Source organism: Narcine bancroftii, chromosome 3 (assembly GCF_036971445.1).
Source record: "Narcine bancroftii isolate sNarBan1 chromosome 3, sNarBan1.hap1, whole genome shotgun sequence".
Taxonomy (NCBI): Eukaryota; Metazoa; Chordata; class Chondrichthyes; order Torpediniformes; family Narcinidae; genus Narcine; species Narcine bancroftii.
This window is the reverse complement of record NC_091471.1, coordinates 154255796-154281651: the sequence shown is the minus strand read 5'-3', so window position 1 is coordinate 154281651 and position 25856 is coordinate 154255796. Positions and strand designations below refer to the sequence as shown.

Sequence of the window (25856 nt, the reverse complement as noted above, 5' to 3'; positions counted from 1 at the left end):
ATTCCCACAAAAGAGGCCTGTAGACATGTGTATTCAAATAATTTGGAGCTCAGCATGAGAGACTGCAGAAAATAAGAAAGCAAACTCTTGGCACTATTTTCGGGGATCATTTCATAGATAATGTGATATCTACCATAAAATGGACATTGAATTACTTATAACAATTTGAAGTAACATTCCCTGATCCCCAACTGATTTGAAACCGGTAATAAAATACACATTTCTGTGCATTGCATAGTTCTTACCTTTGCTCATGGTAAACAGTGTGTCTCATGAAGCAACCTTTCACCATTGTGCACACATCCCACATCCCAATAGCCAGTGCTGTAGATGCCTGCTGTACTGGCATTGGTGGGGACACTTTGCCTTCAAGTTATTTTCTGCTTTTACTTTGCCAAAAGCAGAAATATAAAGTGTATCATGTAATGTAATTCAAACAATGTATCATGATCCATTACGTGGTTTACTCTTTTTTTTCTTGTTCTTGACTGTGACTAGGTTGTGTATGAGTTACCGACAGCTACACAGTGGTGCTTCGATATTCAGTGGTGCCCGAGGAATCCTGCAGTCCTCTCTGCTGCTGCTTTTGATGGCCATATCAGTATCTATTCCCTCATGGGTGGAAATCTAGATGCACAAAGGCAGAAGCAGGTTGATAATGTAAGTAAATGTTTGGCCGTGTTGTATCTCATTCTGTGTGTGTTTTGTCACTGTTCTGTCATTGGCTCCATCACTGAGATTTCTATCCTGGGCCAGCATTTGTAGAAACAAGCTTAGATTTAAGTAACAAGGGACTAAGTACCTGCAAGTTGCTCTGTGCATGAATGCTATGCCAGCATACCTTTTCATGAACTTCTGTAACACCATTCAACACAAGCTGTCAGGTTACAGAGTGGATGGGCCAAGCCTCCCACCCCCCCCCCCCCCCACCTTGAAGGGTTATGCTGGGCATCATTAAGCCAGTGGGTTTTAACAGAAGCCGATTAATTTTTTTTTAACAGTTTTTATGCAAGAACTCACAATGGGCTGGACTTGTTGTTTTGGCATAGGTCACGCTACAATGAATCTTAAATTCACAGCAATTATATTATGCTCTTAAAAACTTGTTCGGATTGAATATTGGAAGATCTTCCATGGTTTTCGCAGAGAGTGTCTTTTTTTTTTAGCCATCATTGGTATATTTTTCTGAATTTTTCCCACACAATATGCAGTTTCTGTACTGAGGATGCAGTTAAACTGGTGTCTGCTTCCCTCAGCTTCTTTGAGCACCTGACATTTGGTGATTTCATAATTGCATTTTGTTTTAATTGTTGCAGGATAATGAACTGGATTTTTCTTGACCGGTAATAGACACAACACCATGAGTTAAAAAAAAAAAATCAGTGACTGAACTGTTTATTGTACCCAAGCAAATTGTCCATGCCTCCTCACTCTTCTTAAATGTCATTGTTTGCCCCTGGAATGGGTGAGCCATTGTCAGATTAGATTATTGAGGCCTTTTGACCAGCACAGGTTTCAGCAATGACCTTGGTGTAAGTATCTACCTGAATTCTTAAATGATGCCTCCTTGCTCCACAATAGATTTCCTCCTCCTTTGGGAATTTGGATCCATTTGGTACGGGACAAGCTCTTCCACCCTTGCAACTCCCTCAGTCCATCACTCAGCCAAGAGCCTTGCTGCCTCTTAAAAAGCCACCCAAGTGGATCCGCCGTCCTGTAGGAGCAACGTTTGCTGTAAGTTTTCAAAACTGTGCAATCTACAGCAGGGTACTTCACTGAGAAACTGACAGCCTTTCCAGCTCTCTTTCCCCTCTCTGGAATTGACCATTCACTCTTGGCCATGACTCTCTATTTGTTCCACAACTGAATGACCAAAATTTTTGTTGTACTGGTAAGGCAGCAAGCCATACAACACTGCAGCAGAGGAAACCGGCCCTTTGGCCCATCTAATCCATGCTGAACTATTATTCAGCCTAGTCCCATTGACCTGCACCGACCAGACCATAATCCTTCATATCCCTCTCATCCATACAGCTATCCAAAATTTTCTTAAATTTCAAAATGAAGCCTACATCCACCACCTCTGTTGGCAGCTCATTCCACACTCTTACCACTCTCTGCCCCTACAGTTCCCTTTAAACATCTCAACTTTCATGCTTAACTCATGTCCTCTAGTTCTTGTCTCAGCCAACCTCAGAGTAAAAATCTTGCTTGCATTTATCCTATCTGTACCCATCATAATTTTGTATATCTCTTACAAATCTTTGCTCATTCTCTGACGTCGACAGATTTGACTGCAACAGTCCATCGTTGCAAGGCTGCTCCTTCTCCTGACTTCTCCCAGGCGCTCAACTCCAGGGACACTGTCGAGAACAAGAAGCTTGGCGGGCTGAGGGAGGTGCAGCTGGGGGTAGACCTTTGCCTTGCAGTATCAGAAGGCAGGTCCAATCCTGACCTTGGGTGGGGTTTGCGTACTGGCCCCTTGATCACATGGGTGCTCTGGTCTCCTCTGATGTCCCAAAGATGTGTAGGTTGGTAGATTGATTGGCCAACCTGTACACCTTAGTGTACAGTTGAATAGTAGAATTGGGACAGTTAATGAGAATGTGGGGATAATAAAACATGGGATCAATGTAGCTTAAATATAAATGGGGGGATAGTGGAATTGACTGTTGTTGTGGGTTAAGAGACCTGTTTCTTAGACTGTTACTCTATCTCTTTATTACTATAAAATTTTACCCAGTCCAGGTCACTTGAGATACTTTCATCTTCTATCCTATTGACTTCAGCTTTTTCTGCAGCTTGAACCTGGGAATTTCCTGCTGAATACCTGACAGTGTACTCGGCTGCTGAACTGTTGTAGGGGCCGCAATGAAACAACCATATAGCATTTTAAAGCAATCCGTTTCACATTAAATAATTTAATTCAATGAAATTCTTTCAATTTGTTTATATCTGCCCCCTCCCATCTAGAGTTTCTTTTGTGAGGAAAGACTTGACTAATACCCCTCCACTGTTGGAGTGAGCTTGGTTGACGCTCCACTCTTTCTTTTCTGTGGGTGTAGTGATTTTTTAAATGTACTGCTTTGGTAATCAGTACAAATTGATTAATGTGACCTATATTTCTGCACCTGTCAATACTGTAAAATGGGCTTTAACCCATGGCTTTGTTGTTTTCCTCTCTATTGCATATCGGTCGTGATATTTCACTGCAGTTTGGAGGGAAGCTGGTCACTTTTCAGAGCCCGAAGTCCCAGCCTCAGCAGCAAGAAGCTCCATTCCAAGTGTTCGTCAGCCAAGTTGTCACCGAGTCGGAACTCTTGAACCGCTCCAATGAACTGCAGAATGCCATACACTCGGGAAGTTTTGTGGAGTATTGCCAGTCGAAAATGAATGCTGCCCAGACGAACTTTGAGAGAAATGTTTGGGGGTTCTTAAAGGTGAGAACAAATGAAAAAAGAATTGTTGGACTCTTGACAATATGCTCTGACATACTGTATGATTCTGAAACTATAGGGAAGGCTGTTGAGTGATTTGGCCCAATTTAAGTTTCCAGCTTTATAGTCAGTCTAAGTTTCCCTCATATTTTCTGTTGTGAAACTTGAAAGTTGTGCAATACCTGCTTGAGAGTGAACATGCAAACAGGTATATGCATATATGCATTCTGTTGTTCATAGAATGATGCATTCCAACTCTGATTCATCCCATCCCCATTGAAGTACAAGCAGAACATAGTGGCTCAGCTCCAGCAACCCGGGTTCAATCCTGACGTCTGGTGCCAGGAGTGGGACGTTTGTCTGCTGTAACTAAGTGGGTTTCCTGCAGGTGTCAAAAACAGAAGAGAGAGATTGAGCACGGAAACTGATTTCTGCACTTATCATCTGGCAGTTAGTTCTATATTAATCCACTTTACTCTCTCCACATTCTCATCCAACCCCTCTCCCTTTTCTGATTCTACCACTCACCTGCACACTCATCACAATTTAAACCTATTAACTCACTGCCTTTGAAATATCTGAGGGAACTAGAGCACTCAGAGGAAACACACTAGGTTACAGGGAGATTGTCGAAACTCCACTTCAGGTCAGAATTGACCCTGGCCTTCTGAGATGTGCAGCAAACTCTGAGGTGCACTGTTTTCTTTCACATCCCTCAGAGTTGGTATCAATGATATCAAAATCCTGAGATTATCTGAAGATTCAAGATTCCATTATTGTTATGTAATATTACAGAATGTAATATTACATGAAATTGCCTCTGCCTTTTGTAAGTCAAAGAGTTGCCAATAGTGTCTTGCGACGTCGCTTACAGTAGAGAAAAAGAGACACAAAAGGATGTCCTTTGAGAGACACTGAGTGCCCATGGATAATCCTCCAGTGCTCCTGTAACCTCTGCAGCTGCACAGATTCCTCATTGGCAACCTGAGCTTCAGATCCAAACCTTTGGCACCATTAGGCCCTTAGGGAGCCCTTCTTTCCCTCAGCACACCCTCGAATTCGGTTCCGATGCCTGCTTCTCATGAGCCACTCTCCAGCAGCCCACAGCCCATGCGGGTCCCCCAATTGCAAGTTGCCTCCAGCCTAAGTGGGTCCTCCAGCTGCTAAGTCCCTCGCTGGTCGCCTGCCTTGGTCACCATCCTCTAGGGCAGGGGTGTCAAACTCAAATTCACGGAGGGCCAAAATTAAAAACTTGGACTAAGTCAAGGGCCGAACTAAATATTTATTGAAAATTTTCAACAACATCTGCATGTTTTCTCTTCTTTCAACATATGTAATGTTAAACTTTTTCTTATTAAAATAAATGTTTAATAATAGTTTTGGATAAACTCTTTCCAGAAGCATTAACAAATGAGAAATAAAATATTCAATAAATAATATTTCTCTATAGAGGATTTGTCAAATGTTGCTAGTGTGCTGTCGAATAGTAAAATCTGAGGGCTATTGAGAATGTGGGAGAATAACATGATTCCTGAAACAATCAAATGGGTGACTGATTGTGAGCATGAACTCTAGCAGGGGTATTTGCCATGCATTTGCCATGCCCTTTTTCCATTGGTACAGATATCCTTTGATTTACACACTTTTCAAGTTTTATGCCTAATGAGCTTATATCCAGGTGCAGGACCATTTTTAACCAGGAATATATTTATCACTGTGACATGAAACTATTGGAAGATCGTTTTATCCTGAGATTAAAGTTCATAATACTTACTCAGGCCTGTGTGCGGGAGGGTGGGGTTTGCGGGCGATCGGGTTGGACAACGACAGTGTGGGGGCATCGGCTCTCGCTGCAGGGCGGCATCTCGGCGGATCAGCGGCCCCATCACCGTGAGTCGCGGGTCGGCCTGCGGCAGGGAGGGGGAGTGGGCAACGGTCCTGGCGAGGTCAGGCCCGAGGCCTCCGGTTCCGGGCGCTGGGAAGTGGCCTTGGCTTCCCCTGACACCAGCCAGGCCCCAAAACCAGAGTCCACGGTGAGACCCTGCAATGTAAACAGAGGAGGTGGGGGAAATTAGCGGGCTGAAGCCAATGCATTCTGGGATTTATAGTATTAGCTGTGCATGCGCTATACTGGCGCGGCGGCCAGCGGGCCACCTCTAATACATTTTTGAAATGATCTTGCAAGTCAAATATAATTATATCGCGGGCCAAATTTGGCCCGCGGGCCAGGGTTTGACATGTGTGCTTTAGGTGGTAAACTAATGACAATATTACAGAGGTCTGGAGGGTTCAGCAGGTTCCAACTCCATATGTTGACTGGTCTTGCTGCTGACGGATGCTGCCTGACCTGCTGAGTTCCTCCAGCAATTCTTTGTCTGATTCTGATCTTCTCAAGTGTTGAAAAGCAATTGATGATTATTAACTATAAACAGGCAGGAGCTCTGTCCATTTTGCTCATTGCTTGACCTAGGAGGGCGAAAGGTAATTGCAGCAGCCATCCAATGAGATTGCTTAGCTTGGCTATCAGACCTTTGAGTGTGATGTAGATCTGTGCTTGTTCACCGATTTTAATTCACTTCAGCAGTTTCTGCCAAATGCTGCCATGAAGCTTGATTGTTTGCTCAAGATTAATACTAATAAAACATGGAATGCTGAGACAGGTGTATTATTTGAGATATTTTGAATGTGAGCCTACTTACAAGCATGTCTTCAGATTTGTAGCCACTAGTACATGCTGCCAAGACTTGGTCTGCTCACCTCTGTAGAGCCCAGGGAAGAAGTAAGCACTAAAATGGTGCCATGGTAATTTAACAAAAATTCAATTGGATTTTATAGATTTTGGTTACCATCATTAGATATCAAATAAACAAGGAGCTGCTGGAGGAACCCAGTAAGTCAGGCATTAGAAATGGTCAGTCTAGACCAAAGTCATTGTTTACAGCATCTGCAGATTTTATTTCTCTATTAGACACTGAATGTCTCTTGTCCCTAACCTGCCAGCCACCTCCCTATGTAACTTTTGTCTGGGTATCATCAGGTGGGCACTGAGCATCTCCTATAATCCTAGCTCACCTGGCATCCTTGACCCAGGACCCCATTTTCTTCCTTGAACCTCAATAGATGCTGCATTGTGTTACAATTTGTCCCTGTTTCTTCTCTCGTATTACCACATATTTTTCCTCCCATATGCTCTGTCCCAGTGTACCCCAGTGTGTACAGACTAATTCTTGGTACTCTCTTCAGCTTCCCAATCTGCTTTGTCATTCCCTCTTTAACTACTTCTTCCTTTCTTTTCTCTCCCTTTCTTTCCCACTCCTGACTTCGTCAATCTTCTACTTTCTCTCCATCTCTTTGGTTTCCAAACTGTCCTCTACTTCCAAAGTTTTTTTTGTCTTAAATCCAGGATTTACACTCTTTCAATATCTTTATCATTTTTAGTTAACTGGATTGCTCAGCACAATACTGTTCCACAGTCAGCTCAGAATGAAGGAGAGGTCTGCTTATACTGATTTCTCAGTCTTCTTTTATTTAGGTGAACTTTGAGAAAGATCATCGCAATAAATACTTGGAGCTTTTAGGATACAATCAAGATGAACTTGCAGAGAAGGTAGGAAGAAAATTTATTACTCATGTGTGAAGTAAAAGGCAGACCTTAGGATAATGGTAGTAATCATTAGATCTGTTGATGAAAGGACAATGTAGTTGGAAAATCAAGTGAGAGGTAGTAATTTAACTGCACATATTTCTCTAGTGATGGCACCATTTAAACTTTTTTTTTTTTTTTTTTTTTTTTTTTAAATTTTTTTTATTTTTCACACCATAAATCACATTAGCCATGATATACACAATTTCTTTTTCACACATATACAGTGACTTTTTCTCCCCCCCCCCTTTCCTCCCAAACCACCCCCCCACCCCCCCCTCATCCATTTTAGGTATACAATCTAGGTTGCATTAATCCAGTCAGACAATGTTGTCATTCAACAAAATTACACCAGAAATTCTACTGAGTCCATTCTTTTCTTTCCTTCTCCTTCCATCAACTTAGGTAATGTTTGTCCCCGGTAGGTTTTCGCTATTGTATTTAATGTAAGGCTCCTATACTTGTTCGAATATTTCAATATTATTTCTTAACCAATATGTTATTTTTTCTAATGGAATACATTTATTCATTTAAATTTGGTAGTTTATTCCTTTTAATTTGGTTATGTATTCCATTAATATTTAAAGACATATAGTTCAGCGTAGCCCTTTTATATTTTGTTTATCTTCTCTTTCCGTTTTTCCATCTTTACCTTTCCTCCTTTTCCATTTCTGTTTTCTTATTTTCAACTCTTTATAAGACAACATTCCTACAACATCCAACATTTTCCTTATTCTCCTATTTCTATCTTATTTATTCCCAATCTCCCATTCACCTCCTGAGTTGTCCTTTATCCCTTGTCGGACAACCACATCTCCCCTCTCCATTTGGATTTGCGAATCCACTCGCAAGCGTCAACTGATTTTGCAGTGACCGCTATTTCCCCCCACCCCGCCTCCCCCAGAAAAGATTTCACTTTTCATATGTCACAAAGGTCACTCTTTTAATTCCCTCCTTATTCTCTCTATTCCATTACCTTCCCTTATTAATTCTTGTCTATACTATCTATATTTTCCTCTAAGTACAGATACATTCACGTATGCTCCTTGTCTCTATTCACTCTTATACCTCTTTACCCGCATACATATCAATCGTGATCATTTTTACTCTCATTACCCGTCTTCATCCCTCAGTCTATTTTTGTCTTTACCCACATACATATCAATTGTGATCATCTTAACTCTCATTACCCGTCTTCCTCCCTCAGTCTATTTTTGTAATTGTTCTGCAAATTTTCGTGCTTCTTCTGGATCCGAGAATAGTCTGTTTTGTTGTCCTGGAATAAATATTTTCAATACCGCTGGATGCTTTAGTATAAATTTATACCCTTTCTTCCATAAAATCGCCTTTGCTGTATTGAACTCTTTTCTCTTCTTTAGGAGTTCAAAACTTATATCTGGATAAATGAAGATTTTTTGCCCTTTATACTCCAGTGGTTTGTTGCCCTCTCTTACTTTTTCCATTGTCTTCTCCAGTACCTTTTCTCTTGTAGTATATCTTAGGAATTTTACTACAATAGATCTTGGTTTTTGTTGTGGTTGTGGTTTAGAGGCCAATACTCTATGTGCCCTTTCTATTTCCAATTCTTGCTGTAGTTCTGGACATCCTAGGGTCTTAGGGATCCACTCTTTTATAAACTCCCTCATATTCTTGCCTTCTTCATCTTCCTTAAGGCCCACTATCTTTATGTTATTTCTTCTGTTATGGTTTTCCATTGTATCTATTTTTTGAGCTAGTAGTTCTTGTGTCTCTTTAGTTTTTTTATTAGATTTCTCCAATTTCTTTTTTAAGTCTTCTACCTCCATTTCTGCTGCTACTGCCCGCTCTTCCATCTTGTCCATTTTCTTTCCCATTTCTGTTAAGGTCATCTCCATTTTATTTATTTTCTCTTCTGTGTTGTTTATTCTTTTTCTTAAATCCTTAAATTCCTGTGTTTGCCATTCTTTAAATGATTCCATGTATCCTCTAATAAGAGCAAGTATATCCTTTACCTTGCCTCTCTTTTCTTCTTCTATTTCACCATACTCTTCCTCTTCTTCTTCCTCTGGGTTGGCCATCTGTTGTTTCTTTGTTGCCCTTTCCTCCTCTTCTTTCTTGTTTCTGTTGTCTTCTGTGGTCTCTTCTTGCTGCAGGTGTTCTGCAGCTGTCGTTGCCGGCTGTGGAGATCGACTCCCCAGCTGGTCCCCCCTCCCGTCGGTGTGTTTTTTTTCATTCACATCGCGCATGCGCGAAACTTCGCGCATGCGCGGTTGCGCACTTTTACTCGGCTCTGCGAGCCATTTTTGTAGTCCATTATTTACCGACCTGAGGGAGCGGGTTTCTCTCTCCGCAGCGGGCCTCTTCGGACAGGTAAGGCCTTCACCTTTTTCCTCCTTTGTCTTCTCTTCTTCTCTTCTTACCGTTGCTTTCGATTTTTCTTTTTTTGTCGCCATCTTCTTTCCACCTTTATACTCACTTTTCTGTAACTTTTATTTCTGTGCCTTTGTGTTTTCTCTTGTTTTTCCCGACTTTTCTGGAGAGGGCTGGAGTTCACCGTCCGGCCACTACTCCATCACGTCGGCACCATTTAAACTTGATGTGTGTTTCTGCTCTAGATTGCAACAGCGCTACAAAGTGGGGCAAGCAAGATCGGGCTTCCATCGGATCAGGTACAGACACAGAGCAACTGAAGTGTGGCACGAGTGTGCCAGTACAAATGAGAAAAAATATTCCCAGAAACCTCTGCACGTTCTCAGCTTGTTTCCAATTTATATGCAAGCGGTCTGCCAACCCATCGAAACTGTGTCAGCTCTTCATGAAAAACGGAAGATAAATACTCCTGTGCTCCCTATAGATGGCCCTTCCCTCTACTTAAAACACTTATCTTCCCTTTTAAAGTGCTGTGGTCTTTGCTTATTCATTAACAACTTCCTCATACACAAGTTCCTCTTGAATATTTTGCACTCACTACCACTCTATGTTGGTGGGTGGAACTTGCAACTGGAGAGACCATGAAATGAATGATAAAGAAAGACAAGAACAGAATCTGCTAGTTAGTAAGCATCCATGGAGAGAAATGGTCAGTCATCGTTTGGGTCCCTCAAGCTCCGCCAATTGATCTGTACCCTGCAGATTTCTCCAGACGTCGGCCTCAATAGAGAGTAAATCAGGTGGGATATTTAATCAGCCAGCTGACCCAATACCTCCCAATATTAAATGAGCCATCATAGAAGCTGTTAGATGGGCTGATGAGAAGCTGGGTAGAAGAGGGAGTTTTTAAACATGTTAAAGGTGAGGAAATTCCAGATATGTTAGCTTAAAAGGCTAAAGACATGACTCCCTTAGGGAACAAAGGGAAGGAGGTGCAGAAGATTAAAGGAAAATATAAATTGCAAGGAACAGGAAGAGGATTGATTGGGGGCATTGTTTGTGTTTGCTGAATGAGCAGGAACTGATTCAGGCAAGGATTTGTGCCACAAAATTTGTGATGCTTTTCCCCAAGGGATCAGATAGTAGAAGAAAGTAGAGCGATGGCATATAGGGTTCAGGGGTAGCTTAGTCTCCTTACACTATGACTTATTTGTGATCAATCTTCCTGAATGCAAATAATTTGTACTGCAGTGAACAAAGCACATTTAGTTACAAGCATCCTCCAATCAGAATAGTTATTTCAAAATAACATACTTATTTCTTGAATGTCAGTCAAATTTTCATCCATGTTACTCCTTTTCTTTTTCTGTACTGCCTGACTGATTATTCTTGTAGCCAGCCTTTTCTGAGTCACCTAATTAGGTTTTTTTCTGAAATCTGTATTCTTAATTTGCTCTCTCTGTACAATCATTCCATTTTATTTAATACCACAAAGTTTGGCCAACATGCTTGTCCTTCATATTTCATGCTGGCTGTCTTCAGTTATTCTATTTAACTATGGATTCTAAATTTTGCTCCGACTTTTTTTTTACTGTGAACAAAGACACGAGGACTGTGGAACTTGGGTAGTCAGTGGTAATATCTTGAGATCAGTCAGTGTATGGTTGAGGAGGTGCTGAAGCCATGATGCATATGAAGGTAGACATTTCTTCTGGGACTGATCAGATATATCTGAGGACAATGGGAAGCTAGAAAGGAAATGGGAAATGCCCTGGCTGACATTTGAGTCATCATACAGGTCATGTACCGGAAGACTAGAAGGTTGTTTCTCAATTCAAGAAGAGCTGGAGTGAGAAGCCTGGGAACTATAAGCCAGTGAGCCTAATATCTGTTGTCGGTAAGATATGAAAGAGTTTTCTGAACAAGAAGATATACACGCATTTGGATGGAAGGGAGTTGATTAGGGGTAATCAGCACAGTTTAGCAAAGGGAAGATTGCCTCACAAATCTGATTATTTTTGAAGATGTGACCAAGAAGGTTGACAAGGGCAGAGTAGTAGACATACATATATATATATATATATATATATATATATATATATATGTGAATTTCAACAAGGCATTTGATGCAATTCCGGACAGTAGGCTGCTTTGATAGGCTAGATCATGTGGGATCCAAGAAGAGATAGAAGAATTGGCTTCATGGAAGAAATATGGTAGAAGTTTGTTTTAGAGACTGGTGTGCCTCAGGGTTTGGTGCTGGGCCCATTGCTCTTTGCCATCTATAACAATCATTTAGATGGAAATACACATGGCATGATAGCAAGTTTCTGGTATGGCAGACAATGAAGATTACCAAAAATTGCAGCAGGATCTTGATCGGTTGGGCAGGTGAAAGGTTGATGGAATACCTGGAAAGTGGAGTTACAGATAGATATGATGGTAAAAAGGCTATTGGCACATTGGCTTTCATCAGTCAGGATATTGAATATGGAACTGGAGGATCATGTTACAGTTGTGTAAGATGTTGTTGTGGCTCCATTTGGTGTGTTGTGTTCAGTTTAGTTGACCATGCTACAGGAAAGATGTTAAGCTGGAAAGGGTGCAGAGAATATTGATGAGGACATGCCAAGACTCGGGGGGTGGGGTTGCTGAATACAGGGGGAGGTTGAGAAGCTAGGGCTTGGTTCCTTGGAGCTTGAGAAGATGAGGGTAATCAATAGAGGCCTACAAAAACCATGAGGTGAATAGATTGGGTAAATTCAGACTCTTTTGCCATGAGTAGGAAAATGGTAACCTGAGTACAAAGGTTTAAAGTGAGAGGGAGAGATTTACTATTAACCTGAGGGGCAAAATTCCCTCTAATTTTTAGTAGTCAATGTGTGCAAAAATTTTCTGTTGGTCAATTTTTTTCTTGTGAAAAAGTATGTGTGCACTGAATGCTTGTGAAAATGTGAAATTGTTTCAAATAGCTTTGGCACAGCCTATCTCTCATGGCTAATAAAACTAACAAGTACAATTGCATTCAATAAGTTTAATTATTAATTTCTGCATTTTTTTTAGGTAACTAACCTTTTGTACGTGTGTGTGTGTGTGTGTGTGTGTGTGTGTGTGTGTGTGTGTGTGTGTGTGTGTGTGTGTGTGTGTGTGTGTGTGTGTGTGTGTGTGTGCGCACACCTTAGAGGAAATAGTGCTGAGGGGTAACTTTATTTTACACAAAAGAAGGTGAGTGACTGGATAAGCTGCTGGGGGAGGTAGTTGAGGCAGTTACTGTTGCAATGTTTAAGAAGCATTTGGATGGATACATAGGATAGGGATATGGGCAAAACAGGCAGATGGGGTGGGACATTTTAGTCTGCGTTGGGAAGTTGGGCTTAAGGACCTGTTTCCAGGCTGTGTGACTCAGTAGCCCACATTTACTGTTATTTTTCCCTCTTATCTGAGGTTGATAGATTGGCTGCACTTTAGCCTTATGACTTGATTTTCTGAAATAAAGACTACAAAATCATTTATCATCTCTCTGACATTTTTTCAGTTATAGGGTTGCATGTGGTGTGATCTTGGAATATCATTTGCTTGAGTTCTAGTTTTCCACATTTGATTCCTTTTTTACTATCTTTTTTGAAGCTCACTCAGATTTTCAGTTTAACCAAGGTTTGAGAATGATGCAGAACATTTCTTCTTCCATCTCTTGTCATACCCTCAATCTCATCTCTTTCCTCCTTTTTCCTAAGTCATTAACTCTTGTAAGTTATCCTTTTTTGTACTTTTATAAACCCTGCAAACCTCTTTGTGCAGAATGTTCTTAATGAATGATTGCTTTGTCAGAGACAAAGACCACTATACTACGTGTTTTAAGGGAAGAACAGATAAGTATTTCAAGTAGAGAAAAGTGCAATCTATGAATAGAGTGTATACAGGCTTAAATTTTGATTTTCCTTGCAATAATTCTGGCCCAGTCATAGTGGTTGGAAGATTTTCTTTGAGGTACAGGGAGTACCGGGGTTACGAACGTCCAACTTATTGTCAACTCATACTTATGAGCAAATTGCGTCCCCAATTCGTGCGTGCGCATAATGTTACCTCATGAATGCTCCTTCCGGTTTGCAAGACGTTGATGGGATGAGAGTAAGTGTTAACTTTTAATCATGATCTTTTTTTCTACCTAAACTGTTTTAAGAACTGTTTATTTAATGTTTTTACAGTACTAAGACAAACATTTGACTAACTGATGCTAAATAAGAACCCTATGTATCTGTTCTGCCTTATCTACATATTCGACTTAAAGACTGATGTAGGACCAGATCTCCTTCATAACCTGGGGATGCACTGTATTTGCAAATTGTAAACAAGCTAACAGGGTAGTTTCTCACTTGTATTTATTCCCTTTAATATTGTAAAGGTCTTGTTCTGCTTCCCCATTGGACCTTTAGTTTCTTACACAGTGGTGTAGCTAGTAGGGCTGTTGCTCAGCAGGGCCAGAGACCCAAATTCAGTCCTGACTGTGAGTGCTGTCTGTGTGGAGTTTGCACATTCTCCTTGTGATCACAAGGATTTCTTCCAAGATGATCCAGTTTACTCGCACATCCCAGAGATGTGCAGGTTGATGGGTTAATCGGTCACTTTGAATTACCCGCCACCCCAATGTGTAGGTGAGTGGTAGAATCTTTGGGAAGTTAAGGGTATATGCAGATAAAAAGAAAATCCCTGAGATGAATATTATTGGTGTGATTGGTTGAAGGGCCTGTTTCCATGCTGCATGCCTAGATGGCTCTACACCTGGACATCCTTGTTAATCTCCTCATGTCCTCCGGTATGGTAGGCACGACTACCATCATCTTTTCAATTTGAAACAAAAATAAAGATTTATTTCCCAGAGATAAGACTACATAAGGAATAATGCTTTCCAATATTTCCAGTAAAGAAATGTAAATAATGTGCAACTTTTGCAAAGAATTATAGTTCAGGAAATTGGCAAGTCCAGATAGAAGTCTATAATTTTCTGGATGATGAGAAATTATGCATTCTCTCTCTGAGGCCTAAATGAGTTTTCCACTGTATACATTTCCACTGCACTTTCTCATTCTCTGAAATGTCCTCATTTCAGATGTTTTTGACTTTCCCTTTCAACATCTAAGATGAATCCTCAATTCACCACTGCTGCTGATGGGCCATTCAATTGATTTATTTTCCACTCTTCCCTACCTCAGCAAACTACTTTTAAATTTTATTTGAATTTTCTTTCAAAATGAAAAGAGTTTATCCCGAGTTAACTGTCAAGCCCCACGTGATTTTTCAGCACCCTCATTGCACTTGAATTTCTTGGCCCAAGCTCTCTCCATTACTCTGGATTTTTATTTGATAAAGTAACCTTTTATTTTAATTGTAATAGTTACTGAATCAAATTATGTAACCTGAAAGTGATTTATTTTATCTGTCTGATTTGTATTGAGTATTATCACCATTTTATGAACCATGGGATGAATATTATTCCACAAGGTGAAAATGTGTGTTTGAGCTGTCTGGTATATTTCTTTAAGATAAAATATGATAATGTTTCATTGGATGTAGGGCTTCCACTTTTGTGTTCTGAATTTAAATTGGATGAAACCACTGTGGTAGTTTCAGCATCAAACATTTCTCTCCATGGATGGTGTCTGACCTGCTGAATCTCTCCAGCTTCTCTTTGTTCACTGACGACTCCAGCACCTGCAGTTTTTGTGTTACCTGAGGTGTTGCATCATTAAAATTTAAGAGATAAATGGAGCCAAATAAGAGGATGTTAATATATTTTATAGCTCTTTAAGATTTGAATGGGGCCCTTGTGACTTGTCTAACGTACTCAAGTTTACCTTGAGTTTGGGGATATGCTATTTTTTTTGAATGGCACTTGTATCTTCCTGTGCTCTGGACGACGGACTTTTGGAGAGCATTATCATCAAGAGATCTCTCGGATTGGGAAAGGTGCAGAACAAGGCTCCCACTGCTTTGTTAAATGTGTTTCAGTCTCAGGGTGGCTGGTTCCATGCCAGCAGGATGAATGTTTGTCACACCAGCCGCCTGATTGTCCTTCTAAGGAAAGTTGCCAGTGCAGTGCTAGGTTATGCGATCGATCACATTCACCCACACCTCCCAGGAACAGAGTTTAAATGAGCATGCGTTGGGCCCAAAACTAGCTGCAGCCATCATGATGCCCACATCATATCTGGGGGTTGTAATTTTGCAATAGATTTCTGTTTAAATAATTTTTAGAATCATTTCAAGTGATGAGTGAATTCCTCATTGACTTGAGTGTGATGTTTCACTGGCCTTCCCGACAGCCTTGGGCATTGTGATCTGTATCACTTGTGGAATAAGCTTCTTACCCTAGACATTTTGGTTCCTAACATCGTTATTTTCTGGCTTTGCTTGTGCTTCCTGCACTTCCTTATGATGTTGTCATCTAACCCTTCCACTTTAAGGCTCCTGGGGACTCTGAGCAGACAGCAGAGTGCGCTGAAGACAGCCCTGCTATCGAAGATCAATTCGTGGGGGAGGTATCAAATCAATCCCACTTTATTTTTATTGTCATTTATTAGTGTGCATATGATAATGCTTTGTGCTAGTGTTACTAGTATTTATTCAGAAATGTATTTGATGTTGGAAATTTTATTTATTGACCTTGCAGTTGCATGCTTGTTCTTATATTTTTTCAAATGGGATTTCCCTCTTCCCCCTACTCCTTGGTATGGTACATTGGTCCTCCATTTGCTTGACTAAATGTCCCTTGCACCAATTTATTTGTAATGATAAGTCATCATAATCAAGTTTATTTTTTTCAGATGTAGGTTACCGGGTTTGGATACCAGATGTTATCCAGGCTGGGATCTCTGGCTAATTCTCTTTTCACTAACTGAGGCCAACTGTGCTGAGATCAGTTCATGGAATCAAACCTTTGTTTTTTCAGTTCCTCAGTGATTTCAGTGCTCATGAACTGACAGAACCATCATGGAAGAGTACCACCTATTCAGGGAATTTACTTTGTGGTCTGCCTGAAATGTATAAATTATAATTGAAGTTGGAATGCACTTTGCAGTCTACTTTGTGATTGTACTATGGCAGGTCATAATGCTACCAATGGTCATTAATTAGCAGGTTATTATTGGTTCCATCCCTTGGTGATTATGTTCTTCAAAACAATAGAGAGTAGAACTCATGTACAAAGGTGGATTGCATTTTTAGTGCAATTCCCAATGATAAAATTAATTGTCTGTGAGTGTATTAAGGTGAGTCATTTATATATCCAACAGGCCGAAAGTGAACACGAAGGAGATGAGGAGGATTTGGACCTCAGTATGGCCATGTCAGAGAAACAAGTTGAGAAAGAAACAAAATTCAATATCTCTATCAGTGGAGGTAATTAGTGTGTACAAGAATTTGATTCATTTTTTTAAAAAAGCAGGAGAGTGAAGAAATTGCTTGTGGAAGTTTGTTGAGGCCAGTGTGTTAGATATATTAAAAAGGGAGTTTGATGTGTTCCTGTTAACTAAAGTGATCAAGGGTTCTGGAGAGAAATAGGGTATTGTGTTCAGGTTTGATGGGGTTTAAAGAGAATCCAGACTGGACACGTGTTATCAATGAGCAGTGGGTTTTATTTATGCACGGCAGTTCACAAAAGAGCACACGCTCATAGACTAATCCGGAATAATACACAAGTAACTGGACATTGGGTGCAAATAAATCACTGCTAACCATTCTCAACTTCCAATTGAGAATGCAAGGGTTAAACACACAATATCCACCACCCCTCTCTATCTCAGCCCAGTAGCAACAACAAATCACTTATAACAGTGTTTGAACAACAACAAACAATAAGGGAGGGTTTTTTAAGCATTAAAATAATGTTTAATTCTCATCAAAAAACTGCTGCAGCCGCTGCGAACTGACGCCTCCCCACCAAGAACCCGCTGCTGCCGGCAGCCTGACGGCCCCACTCTCCTTGATGATGGTGGGACAAGGGATTCTTCCGACCACTTGTGGCTGGGATACAGCAGCAGGCAGTTTGAGAGGGAAAGTTGGAGAGGAAAGTCAGTAAGGATAGATAAAAGAAGAAGTGGAAAGAGAGAGGGGAGGGAGTTACCTGAAACAAGGACAATTGTCATTCTAATTTCATGTCAAGTGAATTTTTTTTCAGCCTGAGAGGTCAGTTTAGCTCCAAAAAAAATCTCAGATAAATGAGGATTTCTGATTTGTTTCGGATATTCTCATTTATTTGAAATTTACATTTTTTTCTGATAAATGAGGATTTTGTTGAATCTGAATTTGGATAATCAGAGTTGTACTGAACATAAAACACATAACATCTTGTAAAAGATGATATACAAGAAAGGGGGGGTGAAAGAAATAATAATGAATAGTAATAAATATTCACAGTGGCAAATAAATCATAGCACAAAAACTGTACCAAGTCAGTCGTGCAGACAGATCTTGGTGGTCCTGAAGTAGTGTGATGGAAGGAGTAGTATGGGAAGGTTCAAGGGCTTGATGCTTGTTGGGGAAAAAAATCTTGAACCTACAATTGCTGGTCTTGGCTTCAATCTGAAGGTAGCAGTGAAAAGAGAGCATGTCGAGGATGATGGGGTCTTTTATGATGGCAGATGATTGACACAGTGCCTCGCATGGATGTCTTCAATGAACGAGAGGTTAATGCTCAAGATTGACTTGCTTACGTCTGTATGGATTAGTTAAAATATTTTGTGGAGAAGATGCATTTGAAAAATTCTTTTCCATTCCACAGATGTTGATGGGTTGATCACTCAGGCTTTGTTGACAGGCAATTTTGCAGGAGCTGTTGATCTTTGCTTACATGATAATCGAATGGCAGATGCCATCATTCTGGCAATAGCTGGAGGACAGGAACTTCTGGCTAAGACCCAAAAAAAATACTTTGCCAAAACAAAAAGCAAGATCACCAGGGTAAGATGGCTTTCATTTGACCACTAATTTAATTTTTATTATGATGTACTGATTTGTTCTTAAATTTGGATATAATTCTTAGTTGATAGATGCTGTGGTGACAAGGGATTGGGAAGAAATTTTACAGTCATGTGATCTTCAGAACTGGAAAGAAGCTTTGGCTGCTTTGTTGACTTATGTTGGGCCTGAGGAGTTTGCCACACTTTGTGGTGAGTTGAATTACTTTGCCCTGTGTCCTAACATGTACGCCATATCATTCCATTTGGATGGAAACAATAGGAAGCCATCATAAAGTTAAGACCTGAAACACTTTTTCCCTTTCTGCAGGTGCTGCCTGACCAACCAATTTATTTTATCCCTTCACATTTTTTATTTTTATTTCCAACACTGTGCACATTTTTTTTTACAAGCAGTTTACGCAGCCTATGTGGATGAGTGCAGAGTCCAGAAAGGATGAGAAAAGTGAGCCCTGCATCCTTGTGCAGGGGACCATTCAGATGGGGGATAGAACAGGAACGCAGCAATATATTAGCATACAAAGGAAAGAATGGTTAAAGGATAGATGTAATTGTGAGCATGTGTCTTGAAGTCAATGTTACCTACCCAGTGACAGGGTTAAGGACACCTCAGTACTGTAATTGGTATGAGATTTCAGATTTAATGTCTAAGAGTGCATGCATGACATCATACAACCCTGCGATTCTTTTTCCTGTGGATCAGGTAGAATTACCACTTATTGGCAGTCCAAAAAAACCCTGACTCAATGTACCCACATAAACAAATAAAGAAATATAAACAAACTGTGCAATGCAGAGAAAAAAAATCAATGAAGTTCAAAAGTAAGAGTCCTTAAATACATCCCTGACTGAGTTTGTTGTTGAGGAGTCTGATGGTGGAGGGGGAGCAGCAGTTCCTGAACCTGGTGGTGCGAGTCTTGTGGCACCTGCACCTCTTTCCTGATGCTCAACATTTTACATTTCCATCTACCTGTTGAGGATCCTAGAATAAAGCAGTTGCTGGCTGCTTTTCCCTTTTCATTCCTCTGTTAAATGTTGCTGAGCTATAATTCCAAAGGTATTCACAGCTTGCTGTATATCATACTGTCATTGGGAGGCTATTCAGTGGTGGACAATAGCAAGGCTACAGTCAGCAATCTGGACAGAATTGGCTGATTTCTGTGGCTCAGCTGTACTGAACAATGCTTTCATCTATTCAGTCGTTTGTGAATCTGCTGATCAAATGGTGATTTTTAGTTAACACCTGGTGCTTTCTCCCTGTTTGGGGATGAATTGGAGATTTCTATACAGTGACGCTGCTGATGGAACCCCTGCCTCATTTTGCCAGTGACCCCGGCTCAGTCTTGACCCTGGGTCCTGTCTGCATGGGGTTTGCATGTTTTCCCAGTAATCATGAGGATTTATTCCGGATGCTCTAGTTTCTTCCCACATTCCAAAAAAAATTAGAGTTGGCTGCTGAGAATTATGGGTGCGGGTTAATTAGAAAGTGAAGGGAATTGTAAAAAAAAATCACGGTAGGATGAGTGTAAAGGGGTGTTTGATGGCTGGTATGGACTCACTAAGCTGCAGGCCTATTCCTGTCCTGAAACTTTCTATGTCTCTTGAGGGAGATTTCATCATCGGATTTAAAACAAAAGTTCTTTTTTTACAAACACAAATGTGTAAGCTTGTAACAAAATGCAAAATCGAATTAAAAAAATTAATTTGAGGGATGGTTTTCCAGTGGAGGACCTTGTTAATATTCAGGGCTATCAAATGGAATTAAAAACAAAAATTCTTAAGGTGTGTACATTTCAAAAAAGAAAATAACTGGGAGAACCAGAAGAGATTTGGATCAACACCTCTGCTCCTCAAAGTGCAGAGTTCGGCCTTGGTGTCCAATGCACAGTTCTAGTGGAGCATTCTAAAGCTCAGTGGCATGCAGTGAGAGACATGGGTTCAATTCCTGCATTGCTCAGTAGCTCATCTGGAATGCAGGGCAGAAAATGAAAGGAGAGGGTGATTTGGAAATGAGTGCCACGTGTTAGTAACTTGTGGTCACATGCTGGTAACATTTCAGCCATTGGCTTATGAGCAGAATGTGCATACTGTGTTTTAGCTCATTGTACAAATAGGAAATATATTGAACTAAAAGCAGATGTTTTAAAATGTGTTTTGTTTGTTTCACCCAAGATTATTTGGGCGCACGTTTGGAGAGTGAAGGAGACAACAGCCTTCAAGCTCAAGCTTGCCTGTGCTACATCTGTGCTGGCAATGTGGAGAAACTCGTTGCCTGCTGGGATAGAGCTCAGAATGGAAACTCTCCTCTTGCTCTGCAGGTTAGTCTGGCTGCATGGGCAGTGAAGTTCTGGGTTAAATCTCAAAGAAAAGGAGACTGTGATATTTTCTTGAAAGGTAATGTTATGACATATTTACCTTCCACCGGGATCTCTTTATTTCCTATTGTTTGCAGATTTCGGTGCAAGCCCCCAGGTCCCTTTGACTTGCTAAACAGAAAACTATCCTTCCCACTGATTTCACACATGGCTGTTCATCCCTATTAGTTTATCTTCAATTATTTATTTAAAAGGCATGAAATTGCTGTAATGTACATCTGCATCTTCTCAGTAAAGATTCAACTAAGTCATCTGGCAAAACACAGAATGGGTGATGTAATATTAGCATCTATATTAAGCCTTACTACAAATCTAGACAGGAAGATTTCTAAACCTGATTCCTTTTTGCATTCAAGCTCAACCTTCCAATTTTTCCCACAGAAGAATCAGGGGTTTCACTTTGTGCTTCCAACAACAGTGCAGCCAGAACTGACGACGTGAATTGATCATTCTCCCTACTGCACGTAATGGTTTATTTAAAACAAGCTCAATATTAATTGCTGAATTGTAGAACATTTTTAGTCCGCATCCTATTAAATATCTTTCCATCATTCCCAATCACTTGCTCCTTGGCTTAATTTTGAGGTAAAAATGCAGTTGTAGTGCATGCTTCCGCTGGAGAAGTTACGCTCAAAGAAGAGACACGGTACGGGAGTGAATTCAACACTGCTTTATTGTGCTGTCAGTTCTGCTTATAAAGGGCTCAGAAGCCCATCTCTGATGTGATCATGTCACCTGACTGGTGGCATCACGATCTGCTTCCTGGGATTGGTTGTTTAGCGCTATCCGGGGAGCGGTCAATCAATAAGCCTCTCTCATCCCCGGATGTGGCTGCTTCCCTAACTCCACCAGAGTGGGGCGCTGCAGCCTCGTGCTGCTGAGTTGATCGCTGTCTTCGAAGTGCGTAGCCTGTCTCAGCCAGCGGTGTAGGCCGTGGGTTCCCTTTGTCGGGTTGCCGCTTAGGGCGTGGTGCGGTCGATGGCCTGCTACACAGTGATATTTTTGCATCTAGCAAGGTATCTCCAAGTTTTTTTTAAAACTGTATGTGGCAGGATATAAGACGACGTGTATGAGACCCCCTGAATTTCCACCTAAAATGTAGGTTTTGAGCTGTTCTCCCTGTACAATTTTGCTCCAATTCTGGCACTTAACCACTGACCAGTGGAGTGATGCTGCTCGGCATATTTAATACACTAATTCACAATACACCCTGTATTTTAAAAGCAAACTATCCAGTAAAGGGTGAAATTTTATGAGCATATTTTCAAATAAACCATCATCAGCTCCTATAACAGGCTGTTTAAAGCCTGTACAGGCCGGATAGATCAAGCGGGAGGGCACTGAGACTTTGCTGTTAAGGTTCGGTTTTTATCCTTGGTGTATAAGTAACCCCTGGTTTTGGGGTGACATTTTTAAAGTTGGAGGACCATCTTGTATGTCGGCATATATGGTAATTTAGAGATGTAACGGGCCTTTCCAGCCCATGAGCCACACTGTCCAAATACACCCATGTGATCATTTAGCCCGTACATCTTTGAAATGTGGGAGAAAACAGGAGCACCTGGAGGAAACCCACATGGACATTGGGAGAGCATATAAACTCCTTAAGACTGTCAGATTCAAACCTGGGTTGCAAACCATTTGTTGTGTTAGAAATTAAAGTACCTTTAAAGAAATTGCTCGAGACAAAAATTGAGAACAAAGAACATTTATTACTACAACAGTGCAAAATTGGGTGCTTCCCCTTACCCTGGGAATACACACACATACTGGGGCTCACCCAACTTTTATACAGTCAATTTCAGTATCAGAATACCCTCCCCCTTACATTCTTCTGCCCCCTGGATGGGTTTGGCATAGGTAATCCTTCCTGCCTACGTGCAGTTTCAGTACACTTGGAGGACCAGGGGGTATCCTGTGGGTGCCCCATCATGTCATTGTTCTTATTCACACCTTCCTGATTCTCGGGGCTACAGTCTCTTGATATGCAGAGTTGACTCATTCTATCTAGGGTTGGCTAATTTCATATGTATAAATCTGTGTATGGTTAGCTAATTAGAAATGTATGACTTGGTACTTCTGTCCAGGGCTAGGAGACCCTTATCTGATCCAGACTACCTCAACTTCCTACATTCTATTGTACCTTACCATTCCTTATCTTAGTCTTATGGTCTTGTCACAAAGACTAGAAGATTCTTATGTTAATCGTGCTGACTCTGCTTTCCTGCATCCTAAGCCCCAACCTTATCCTGTTTGAACTGGTTACAGCCATTTACTGATGAACTTTAGTTTCTTCCATGTTCATAATTTTAGATCAATTTTCCCATCTCTCACAGTTGGAATATTTAATTGTATAATTCTTAACAGAGTTGAGTGCTATTGTGCTAGGTTTCATATACAAGGCTTTCTTGAAAGACACAGAACAAGAGAAAAGTATTGAAAACTGCTGAGCTCAGAGAATAATTTCCTGATCAAATGGTAAAAGGTTGAGGTGATTGTAATGTGCTTTGAATGAATTAGTGTGGAAGTCTCTTCTGTTTACACGGAGGGACTGATACAGTGGCCAACCTGAGACCTGAGGTACTCTTTGCCGTTAATATGTGGATAAGAAGCACTCCATGACTGGGAGTCTGGACACAGGATGTGAGCTATGTTGTTTTAGACTAGTGACCTTGGTGCTTGTAGGGCAACTGTGCCATAAATTGGTTGGATCACCTGAGCAATGGACCAACTACGGGTAAAGATTTCAGTCCACCCAGCTGGCATAGTATCTCCCTCCATGTCACTCGATTTTAGTTAAGATGATAAGGTTACCCTGTGTCTTTGGATCCAAAGGGGCAGTCCTGTGCAAAGGAGTCAGTAGGGTTAATATTATAAAATGTACATACCTGTGCTTAGAAACTAGCAGATTTAACATTATAAAATTGCACACCCCTAATCCAAGGGAGATCACAGGGTTAACATGATAAAAATACACAGCCCAGAGTTCAGAAACCTGCAGATTTAACGTCTATGCACCAGGAATTCTGCGAGGCTATGTTACAAAAATGGCTGAAATCTTCAATACTCTGTTTAACTACCAGCACCATACTGTTGTGGTCTCTTTTGCAATGATTAATTCTAATGGAAACCAATGATCTAACACAGGGGGGTGATTCTCCATTGCCAAGGTTTTGATATTGTGCATTTTTTTTTCAAAATTTGTTTTCAGGATCTGATTGAGAAAGTTGTAATTTTGCGTAAAGCCATCGAGCTTACCCAAGGAACACACAATAATGGAGTAGGGGCTGTTCTAGCAGAGAAGATGAGTCAGTATGCTTATCTGTTAGCTGCCCAAGGAAGTCTGTCTGCTGCTTTGTCTTATCTTCCTACAGATGCAAATCAGGTACTGATGCAAGGTATTTTGTCCTTGTCCCCACTCTCTATCATGTTATCTGAAATAGTTGTGATCACAGCCATCTTCAGGCAATTTGTGGTTAAAGAGCAAGACATGAAAGAAATACTTGCATAATTTATTGAGTGGGTTTGTCAATATTTGAGTTATTGAATCATTTAAAATATCAGACCTGTATGTTATTAGTTTCATTACCTTTGTTTTTTAGTCAGTATATTGCCAAGTACAGGATAATTCTGCACCTGAAATTGCAGTTAATAAGCTTTGATTTTTATTGATAATGATCAAAATGATGGTTCAGCATATTTTTAGTATAACAAACATGCTAGCAGAAAAAAGAAAACACTGTTATGACCAGGTACTCATCAAGGATCCATGAAGGTTTTATAACGTGAGAAGGGAGTATAAAAACATAGGTGCTCACATTGTTATTTGTTTGACTTTTTCTTTTTAATCAGTATAGCAGTATTTAAAACTTGAAAAAACCCACCATACAATGTAATTCTATTAATGTGACAGAATGCAGTTTGATTTATTTATCCTTTTTAACTGCAGTTGGATTTACAGTGATTTATAAAATGTATTATTGTGTAAGTTTGCAAAACATAGCAGGGTTATTTATGGTTTGCTTTGGATATGGTTACTTCTAAGTAAGCAACAAGGCATACAAACACTTGGAATTCTTGTGCATCTTTTCCTTTGGATTCAAGTTCCAAATTCACTTTTTATTTAAATGTTCCTCTTTCAGAGCTTGTTTTTATTCCCTAATTTTTTTTTTAACCATTTTAATTTCACAAGAAAATATCCTCGACAGACATAATATGTTAATGATGAGTTACTTACTGAAAGCATTTCAGCCACCTTAAAGGAAGGTGTGGTGAAGACTTTTTTGGCTTCTCTGTTTTCCTATATTTCCCTTTTTTAAATTAAAGATGGCGATCTTACATTTACGAGACAGGCTGTTCCGTGCCCAGGGTGAACAGCCAGCAGGGCAAGAATCGGTTCCTTTCTCTCATGGGAAGCATCAAGTTCCAAGAGGCAGTGCCAGTTCCGCTCGTTCACCCGGCCAAGGGCAGCCACAGCACACAGCACCCAACCAGCAGTACTACCCACAGGTGAGGCCATTTCTCTCTTAGACCTGATGTCATGACACCTTTTCTTATATTGTGCTGAACATTTCATATTTTATAGATGAAAATGAAATAGGATTAAGTGCCTTCATGTTGAATTTCCTTTTGAGAAACGGGCAGTCATTGTGGATCATATGATCCAAGCTAAATATCCATTCTCTGTTGTATCTAATTATATTAGATGAGATAAGTGTCTATGCTCTGTAATATCTAGGATTGTGATATTATAAAGCAAGATTCTGGCATGAATTCAATACTGAATACTTGCTAATTAATAACCTTTGTTTATAGAACTCCTTTCATTGATAACCCTGATATTCTCCGTTTTCACAGAAGAATAGTTCTATAATACAGGAACAGTCAAAAAGGACAATTATTGTGAAGTAAAGCAAAAAATAAAACTATTGAAGCTGGGTAGAAGTCATACAAATAACTTGTATCCTAATGGGACAAGAGTGAAATTGCAGGAGCAAATTCCTCAAGGTAGGGGAATCTAAAACTGGAGGGATAGATTTAAGACGAGAAAGGGAATATTGAATTATTTCTGCATATCAAT

The 25856-nt window shown here is 40.4% G+C and overlaps 1 protein-coding gene across 12 annotated transcripts in view; it reads left to right on the top strand.

Annotated features, from left to right (window-relative positions):
- Positions 1-25856, top strand: part of sec31a (SEC31 homolog A, COPII coat complex component) — a 110366-nt gene that overhangs the window by 47384 nt on the left and 37126 nt on the right. For all 12 annotated transcript variants that reach the window (XM_069925442.1, XM_069925437.1, XM_069925433.1 and 9 more), the window contains 12 exons: positions 499-660; positions 1582-1734; positions 3216-3440; positions 6970-7044; positions 9675-9728; positions 15891-15965; positions 16719-16824; positions 18206-18384; positions 18467-18593; positions 20574-20719; positions 23988-24161; positions 25103-25285. In XM_069925442.1, coding sequence (XP_069781543.1) covers positions 499-660; positions 1582-1734; positions 3216-3440; positions 6970-7044; positions 9675-9728; positions 15891-15965; positions 16719-16824; positions 18206-18384; positions 18467-18593; positions 20574-20719; positions 23988-24161; positions 25103-25285 — 1659 coding nt within the window. The remainder of the gene's footprint in view (positions 1-498; positions 661-1581; positions 1735-3215; positions 3441-6969; positions 7045-9674; positions 9729-15890; positions 15966-16718; positions 16825-18205; positions 18385-18466; positions 18594-20573; positions 20720-23987; positions 24162-25102; positions 25286-25856) is intronic.